General features: G+C 55.9%; 1 protein-coding gene across 1 annotated transcript; it reads right to left on the reverse strand.

The window, feature by feature from the left end:
• Nucleotides 1-6,688: 6,688 nt before the first annotated feature.
• On the reverse strand, nucleotides 6,689-9,195 carry B0H18DRAFT_1197606 (uncharacterized protein; the record flags this gene model as incomplete). The annotated part of the gene is made up of 11 exons (XM_048036089.1): nucleotides 6,689-6,914; nucleotides 6,969-7,097; nucleotides 7,146-7,219; nucleotides 7,273-7,446; nucleotides 7,495-7,734; nucleotides 7,792-8,160; nucleotides 8,208-8,392; nucleotides 8,446-8,598; nucleotides 8,640-8,753; nucleotides 8,808-9,011; nucleotides 9,058-9,195. Coding segments are annotated over 11 exons (2,006 nt in total), but the record flags the coding sequence as incomplete, so codon positions are not given.
• Nucleotides 9,196-9,240: the final 45 nt, after the last annotated feature.

Here is a 9,240-nt window from a genome sequence, read left to right on the forward strand (position 1 = left end):
TGCCCGCGGTCACTCGACTGCGCCGGTCTTTGATGAGTCAGAGCCCTTCGCGTTCAACCGTTTCTTCCAGGCCTCGAGACCCACTTCACGCGATGCGGGATCACCACCAATGCGGACAAGAAGTCATGGCCGTTCGGTACCCCCCAATACGGGTCTCGGACCTGTGGATGATGCAGCCGACGTACAAGGATGCTACGAAGACGTACGACGAGTTCAAGACAGCTCTTCGACACTCTACCCAGGTGCTGACGATCAACACAAGTATTCGACAGACGACCTCGACAAGGTGGTCCAGGAACGTCAGAGGCTTGGCTGAGCAACGCGCTTGACCTCACCGCTTATTATCGTGATTTCTACATGATCTCAGAGTACCTCATCGCTCAGGGTTCCCTCTCGACGCTCGAACAAGATCGAAGGTTCCAGCAAGGCTTTCCCCCAGCGCTTTGGGGACCGATCGAACAACGCTTGTTCATGAAGAACCCTGACCACTCGAGACGCAAGCCATGGACCTTCGCACAGATCTACATCGCCGCTCAATGGGTCCTAGACGGCCCTACCCCCGCTTCGACGTTCAGCAAGTCATAGTCCAATCTTCGAACGTCCCCTCAGGTCCTTCGAACGTCGCACCATCTATTCGTCCGGCGTTAAGAACGAGTACCTCCTACCAGTCTTGCAGATGCTGATCAAGACTCTCGAGGCTCAGCAGTTTAGGAGTCGGTCCCCCGGACCACCAGGCGGTAGAGACGGCCCTCACTGCTTCTACTGCGGTCGTTCGGGCTGTCGCATCAACGACTGCGAAATGTTCGAAGACGACGCCAAGAAGGGCTTGTGCCGGAGGAACCCAGACGGCAAGGTCGTGTCGTTCGACGGTCGATTCATGAGCAGGAGAGAGGGCGAGACCCTCCGCGACGCCATCTATGAGTACGCGCGCAGCACCGGCAAGGTCGGACTTAACGCGAACACTTCGAACGGTTCGGGCGGTGCCGCCCAAGGTTCGACTACCTCCCAGCTACTCTACGAAGCGATCGAGACCCCACCGACCGCGACGTATGCCTTAGACATAGGTGAGACCCTCGAACGTATGCGAGACCAGTTGTCACATATCACAGAGGTCTACGCCCAGGAGCAGCGGAAGAAGCACGTGTTCGACGGCGTCATGATTGACAAGAGGCCACAGCGTTCTACGGCCCGTCCTGCGAACTTGCCCACCGATAAGTCACGAGCTCCGGACTCCCGGGGCTCTTCGAAGGAACGCACCGTGCGCTTCGCTTCGCCGCCTGTGTCGAGTCAACAAGCAGCACCGATCGAGACCCCAACTACGCGTTCGAAGAGTGCAGAGCGTACCGGTCCACCACCGAGAGCTTCGACACCACCTGCAGATTCTAGGCCGAGCGTCCAGGCCTCGGCGCCGCCAGCGCAGTCAGTATCCGACAAGGAGAGTCCAATCCATCCCTTCGCAAATGTTCGTGACACGACCTATGCACCGCCGACGACCCGAAACTTCGGAGCAGCGCCTACGAAGTTTAAGAACCGGGACGGCTCGTATACGAATCTTGCACCCGTAGTTCAGGCCCAACTGGCCGAGTCCGTCTTCAAGCGGTCGATGAGCACGCCAACGGTACCGCTGACCATCGAGGAACTGTTGAGCATCTCGCCCGAGCTTCGCAACCACTATCGCGAAGCGGTGATGCCCCGAAGAGTGACGCATGACTCGAACCTGACCTCGACGAACATGGCTGCGTTCGAAGAACTTCCGACACACGACCCTGGGTTAGTGGACTGCCACGACAACGAGCTCGACCCAGACGCTACCATCATCCCAGACTTGTACGAGACGTACCTGAGGGTGTTGCCTCGAGGCGCAATACCTAGCGAACTCACTGTCGCGGCCGAGTCCCATTCTCTTCGAACAATTGACCTCACGATCAATCGTAAGGAGAAGGTAGCCTGCATTCTCGATCCCGGTTCGCAGGTCATCTGCATGTCGGAAGCGCTGTGCTATCATCTCGGTTTATCATTCGACCCGACCATCGTCCTCAGCATGCAATCCGTGAACGGTGGAGTCGACCGCTCGCTCGGCCTTGTTCGAAACGTACCATGTCAAGTCGGCCCGATCACCTTGTATCTCCAGATCCACGTCATCAAGCGCGCGTCGTACGACGTACTGCTAGGTCGACCATTTGACGTCATCACTGAGAGCCTGGTGAAGAACTTCGCCGACGAGAATCAAACCATCACCCTGTTGTGCCCGAACACGTCCGAACAGATCACGGTACCTACGATGCCTCGAGGACGTCCGAAGTTCCAAGAGGTTTTTCAGAAGAGGCAGTCGGGACTTTTGAACACGTAGTTCAAGCCGACGATGACGAGCAAGTCGCGCTTGTGATCGACTTCAAAAACGATACCCCGTCCATTTCTGCCTATGCCAACATATCATCTCTCGAAGACCCAGTTCTCGCGGCTACGTATCTCTCCGTTCCACATACCTATTGCAGTTTTATTTTCAACAAAGTCAGGACAGCCACCGAGGCTACGAGACCGACTCAGCATACCCCATCATACGCTTCGAAACCTTCGAACACGCCGACTTCTTCGACCATTTCTCCGAACACATTCACTCGTTCGAACAACTCACCCACGTATACCCGCACCGGCCATACTCGTCCGAGGATGCTCCTGATGTGTCCACGTTCGCACAGGCAAAATCGAAGAAGAAGTACAAGCCGGTAGCACTCAAGACGAGACCTGTGCTCGGGTCCGTCCCCGAACAGTTTCGTATCGTTCGCGACATCAAGGGAGATCCGCTCTCTACGATGCGTGAACTCAACCCCAACCCACCTCCTTTCAAGCCCGAAGGTCGCTACACGGCCGAAAGGGCAGCTATCTCGGATAAGCTACACGACGATGATCTGTTACAACCCGCCGAACACGATCTACTTCACCACTTCATGGCTACGAACAACGACACGTTCGCGTGGTCAGACAACGAACGTGGGAACTTCAAGTCCGAGTATTTCCCACCTATAGACTTTCCTGTGATCCCGCATACGCCCTGGGTCCAGAAGAACATCCCTATCCCTCCTGGTCTGTACAAGGAGGTCTGCTCAATGATTCGTCGCAAGATTGACTCCGGAGTCTACGAACCTTCGAACTCGTCGTACCGTTTGCGATGGTTTTGTGTTGTTAAGAAGGATGGCAAGTCCTTACGGATCGTTCACAGTCTCGAGCCTCTCAACGCAGTCACGATCCAACACTCTGGTGTCCCGCCGACTCCCGAACATCTCGCCAAACAGTTCGGAGGACGAACGTGCGGAGGGATGCTAGACCTCTATGTCGGCTACGACGAACGCTATATCGCCGAAAGTTCAAGAGATCTCACCACGTTCCAGACACCGTACGGAGCCATGCGACTTACTACGCTTCCTATGGGGTGGAAAAATGCAGTACCCATCTTCCACGACGACGTAACCTATATTCTTCAGCCCGAAACTCCCGAACACACTGTACCCTACATCGACGATGTTCCGCTCAAAGGTCCGGCTAGCGACTACGGTGGCGAAGTCATCCCGCAGAACCCTGGCATTCGAAGGTTCGTCTGGGAACACTTCCAGAATCTTAACCGGATTGTCACTCGAATGCGCTACGTGGGTGGAACGTTTTCGGGAGTCAAGAGTGTGCTGATAGCCCGAGAAATCATGGTCATTGGCCACCGTTGTACACCTCAAGGGTGCCTGCCGACGAATCTCGAGTCGCGACCATCCAGAACTGGGGCGCCTGTCAGACCTTGTCCGATGTTCGAGCGTTTCTAGGCACGATCGGAGTGTGCAGGATATTTATCAAGAACTTGCGCACCGGGCCGACACTCTCGTTCGTCTAACAAGGAAGGATATGCCCTTCGAATGGGGCCCCGCACAACAGCAGGCTCAGGACGACTTGAAGCAGGCGTTGCTCGAAAGCCCAGCACTTCGTTCGATCAACTACGACTCGACGGCACCCGTTATTCTGGCCGTCGACACGTCCTTCATTGCAGTCGGATTCCTCCTATGCCAGTGCGACGAGGAGGACACCAAGCGCAGGTACTACAGCCGCTTCGGCTCAATTACGCTCAACGACCGCGAATGTCGATTCTCGCAACCAAAGCTTGAAATCTATGGACTGTTCCGCGCTCTTCGAGTGCTTCGAATGTATGTCATCGGCATTCGGAACCTCATTGTGGAAGTCGACACGCGCTACATCAAGGGAATGCTCGCTAATCCTGACATTGCACCGAGCGCGAGCATTAATCGCTGGATTGTCTCAATTCTCACGTTTCACTTCACTCTCGTGCATGTACCGGGGACCTCACACGGACCACATGGACTGTCCCGAAGAACGACGCAGCCAGGCGACGACCCAATTGACGAAGACGACGCGTTCGAAGACTGGATCGACAACATGTACTCGTTCATGCACATGATACAGCCTTATCCCACCCTCTCCCACCCTTCGAACGTTGCGGTGCTCGTTTTGACCGAGGACGGTCAAGATTTCAGTAAGGGGGAGGATGACGACGACTACGCGATAGTACCACGCTCACACATAATGGGGTCAAACTACTGGTTTGTTACCTGGCCACCCGACGTGAGATTCACCTATAGTTGCCCGGCCACCCGACGTCGGCCGACGGTGTGACTCCGCCGTTGTTGTCCGGGTCGGCCGACGGTCAAAATATCCGGGCGTGCACGGATGGGCCGACCGGTCGAACTGCGATGGTGTTCCCGTCGCGGCCGCCCACGAGAGCTCGCAGGGTGTGTTCTGGGATTGGCATTGTGTGCCGTCATCCCCCGCGGGTCGGCCGACGGTGAGATGTTGGGGGACTCACAGGTCGGCCGACGGTCAAAACTCACCATATACACCCGGACGGCCGAGCGTGCTCCGGATGCATCTGTACCCCATCGGCCGAGTGTTGGACAGGACGTTGGTCCCATGGCGGCCGGCCATTAGGCAAACCATGGCATTCCGGCCGGCCGAGGGACCGCGGATCAACACCATTGGGATTGCTTTCAGGGGAACCACTATTGCCCGGTCGGCCGACACCTCGTTTCAACAGTCCCATTGCGGCCGCAGCGATGTGTTTTCTACAATGCATGCATCTCCACCCGGTCGGCCGACACTGCACTACTGTAATTATGCCTGGTGGGCCGCCATCCGGACGCATTGTTGTGACCCGGCCGGCCGACCCCTTGTGAACCCGCTGATATCCGAGCGGCCGGTCGTGATAATTGATAACAAATGTGCTGTCCATTCAATGTCTCGGCCGGACCCAAGTGGAAGGTATCTCCTTCCGCGATATATGTGTTGGCCGGCTGTCTGTGTGTTCCTTTCCTTCGTGCCCGCTGGTAAATCACATTTTGCCTATCCCACACACCACCAGAGCACACCCTCAGCATTGCGGATGCAGCCCGAATGCGCCCTAATGCCACAGCACGGATGCACCCGGATGCACCCTAATGCAGCACTTCAATCACTGCGTAATCATGATAACGATGCACCCCCCCGGAGAGTCCGGCCCGAGATCCCATAATGAACTGATCACAAGGAGATCTGGCTGATCTTCCGGGAATGTAAGACCATTACTAGACATTTACCAGCCACAGCTTTTGCATGCGACTGTTGTACAAACTATACAGACCCACCGAAGATCTCATTGAACCTTGCCGACCTGATCAACACAGTCTCCTCCCGCCATGCCGCACGAAAATCTCGACATGCGTGTATCCACTTATATGGTTACGTTGTACGATTACAGACTGGCTTGCTCGGCTGGGACTGCCGGACAGAATGTGTCGCCCGCGCCGGACCCCGACTTTAGTCCGGAAATGATCGGCCAGGCACACCAAATGGTCGACATCATTGCTGAAGCCTTTTCTCGTCGATGTGAGCATGGTCCATCAGGGAAAACCGCCCAGACGCTTGGGCCCTCTGAAGAGCAACAGAGAGTGCTTTGAGAGCGCCAAAGTAGCCAAACCGCCTCAACCAATCTCAACACAAGTGCCTCGGTCTCAAGAGGAATTGTTTGACAAAAGCAGCTTTTTATTTTCATTTATTCCTTGAAGTGCGTTTCCAACCGCCATTTGTCAGGGCAGCCCAGCATTGGGTTTCCCACTCAAAAAGCAATAATAAACTGGTTTGCGAGTGATAAAACCAACGTCCAATTCCTACTCATTAAGAGGTTGGGACTGCTAATCAAGAGCTCTCAAGATGTGCATATTGCGCCCATAGCATGGTTATAAATGGATGATGATGCACTTCAGTAGGCAATGCGAGCGAACAGTTCATTGCGGTATTGACGGTGCATACAGTAATACATGATCACAACACGTAGCTATACAGGGTATACCACCAGCTCGTGGATATGAGAGCGATGTTAGTAATGCAGCTGGTGTTTGAGCCCAGTAAAAGCTACAGAGAGGCGGAGAGGACAGCGCAGGCATGGGCACAGAATGACAGTCCGAATACGACGTACATGATGTAGAGAACCTCGACGAAGATGATCGTACACGAAACGGAGCGCAGCGAGACGTACTGCGTTTCAGTTCCACCACCTGACGGACGTAGACAGGACGTAGACACCACCATGGCAAGACCTATTCAGTTTCAGGAATTATGCTCCATGTCAGACCGTCAGTTCACGCACCTGCACACTCCTCTACGCGGTCGACGGGGCCTCTGCATCCTCTTCACGCTCGTCAGGCTGGCCTGAGCCGCTTGCCGAGGCCGCCGCAGGCACGTCACTAGCCTTCGTGCCAGTGTTCTTCGGCGCCCACAGCTTGGAGATGCGCGAGATCGCGGCCGTAGGAATGCCACGGGTGACCGTAGGCTCAGCTGCCTCGTCGTCGTCGTCTACGCTCGTGCTCGAGATCCCTGCAAGCCTCCTGATAGGCACCATGTTGTGTCAGCACAGCGTCAGCAACAGGCTATGTGCTTACCGTATGGTGTTCGCCAACGTCTCATCCATTGACTTGCAGAACCGAGCACAGCCCTCGTCGTACTTCGACGGGTCACTCGGGTCCGCACAGCGCCGCAGGTTGTCGATGCTGACCTTCAGACGATCGTGCCTACAAAGCACAGTTAGGCCGGCGCTATAAACAAATAATGTTCCTTACTCGGTGGCGTACGTCTTCTCGTCGAAGCTGACGGTGACGTTCACCTTGACGGCCTCGTCCAGCGCAACGATGATCTAATGCACAATGACTTGAATAGAGGCTTCAGTACCTAGGGTATCGTACTCACCGCAGAGCAGACCAGAGCTATCATGTTGCTCGACAGGGGCTGCTTGTTGATGTCGAACCGCGCGTGGTTCTCAGGCCGCATGGCCTCCCGATGAGCTCCAGACCACCACTGACGAGCTGCGACTTCAGCCACAGCCTCGTTGTGGAAGGGAGCGTCCAGGTTGGCCACCCACAGCTAATACATATCAGTAAGCCGTACCTAGACATTGGCACGCACACGCACCGAGGGATCCACCATCGGATCTGGCATCTCCAAGTTGCCGTGATGGAACGCGAAGTCCTGCTTCAAGAACTTCACGAGAGCCTCGAGGTGACTCGCCGTCTTCTCGTTGTACGCAGCACTGCTGAGCTTCTTGCCGTCAGAGCCGTGTTGCGGCACCTTGAACGCGAGGAAGTTCTTCTCGACGACGCGCTTTGCCTTCTGCTTGACTTCCTGACGAAGTTGAGATGACACCTTCGCCACCTGACAATTTGCTCGATGCTCATGTCACCGCTGAGACATCATGAAGTGACGACTCACATAGTGGATCATCCTCCCGCGAGTCACTGTAGTATCCGCCCACGCCCTGTTGTACGCGGTCAAGAACTTTTCGGTCTTGTACCTCTCGTGCTTCTCCATGAGCATCTTCATGATCTCCACGGGCTTCTCGGTCTTCTCCATACGACCGTCCTTCATGACTCGAGGCCACGCGTTCTCCAAGCTGAGGTACACGCGGAACTCCTGCTGGGCGTGGTGCAGGAAGCTCTTCAACGGCTCCTGCGTCATCGTCTCGAGCACGTTGTTGTCGACGTCGATGACCTTCTTAGGCCGGCCGACCTTGCGCTTGCCCTTGCTCTGGGCTTTCTCTTTCTTCTTCTGCTGAGGCTTGTCCTTGACCTTGACGACGATCTAGGCCAAACGTCAGTCAAACGCCGCCTTCCAAGCCACAGTCTCACCTCGTCATCCATGTCCACGTCGCCATCAAGCTCGTCAACGTCCTCCTCTCGGTCGTGACTCGACACCTTGTACTCGCTGCCATCGTCGTCAGAGTCGTCCGGGACGTGGATGGGGGACATCGACTCCATCTTGACGCGACGAGTACGCCTTGCTGCACCCTTTCCTGCTCTGGATGGCGAACCTGCTGTCACAGATATCAGTCATCAGCGTGAGTTGTAAGACACACCAGTGGCTCACCGCCCTGTCCAGAACCTTCCTCGTCCTCGTCCTCGTCCTCGTCCTCGTCCTCGTCATCGTCCTCATTCTCCTCGTCACTGTCCTCCAGACGCAGGAAAGTCTTCTTCTCCGGAGGCTTCGCAACGCCCTGCGTCTGCTTGGCTGATTTTGTACCTGAGGAATTAGTAAAATACGCGACTCTTTGAGCGACTTACCAAGGGATGCAGCCAGGTCCTCCTCCTGCCTGGGCGCCTTCGAGCGCGACACCGGGGGCGAGGACTGGATGACCACCTCCGGTATGACAACACGCTTGCGTCCAGGCGACACCTCTGCGAGGTATGCGTCAAAACAGGACCGTATGCTCCGAAGAACATGACGCTCACCAGACGTCTGACCTCCTCTTGCGCTCGTCGACGCGGCGTCGGCTGCCGATGCGTCCTGACCAGCTGGCTTACTTGCCAGCTGGGTCTTCGCCTTCTTCTTCTCGGGCTGCTCCACGCTCGCCTCGTCATCGCTCGCCTCCTTCTCGGGGGTCTCAGTCGCCTTCCTCTTGCGTGGGCGAGGCTTGGGCCTAGGCGGCGATGGATCTAACGCACAATGAGCTCGCCACTCACTAGTTGTGCGTTTACTCACCGTTCGCTTTCTTCTTGCCCTTGCTCGCCGATGTGACCAGCTCTCCTTCGTCATCCTCCGACTCCTTCTCTGTATCCGACGCCTTTTCCTTGGCGACTAAGGCGTCGTTGTCGTCCTTGATCTCTGTGGCACAATGCGCTAGTAGTATGCTGATACACAGTGTGAATCACGATACTACGTACT

The sequence above is a fragment of the Fomitopsis serialis genome, assembly GCF_022376445.1.
Source record: "Fomitopsis serialis strain Sig1Antser10 chromosome Unknown B0H18scaffold_815, whole genome shotgun sequence".
Taxonomy (NCBI): domain Eukaryota; kingdom Fungi; phylum Basidiomycota; class Agaricomycetes; order Polyporales; family Fomitopsidaceae; genus Fomitopsis; species Fomitopsis serialis.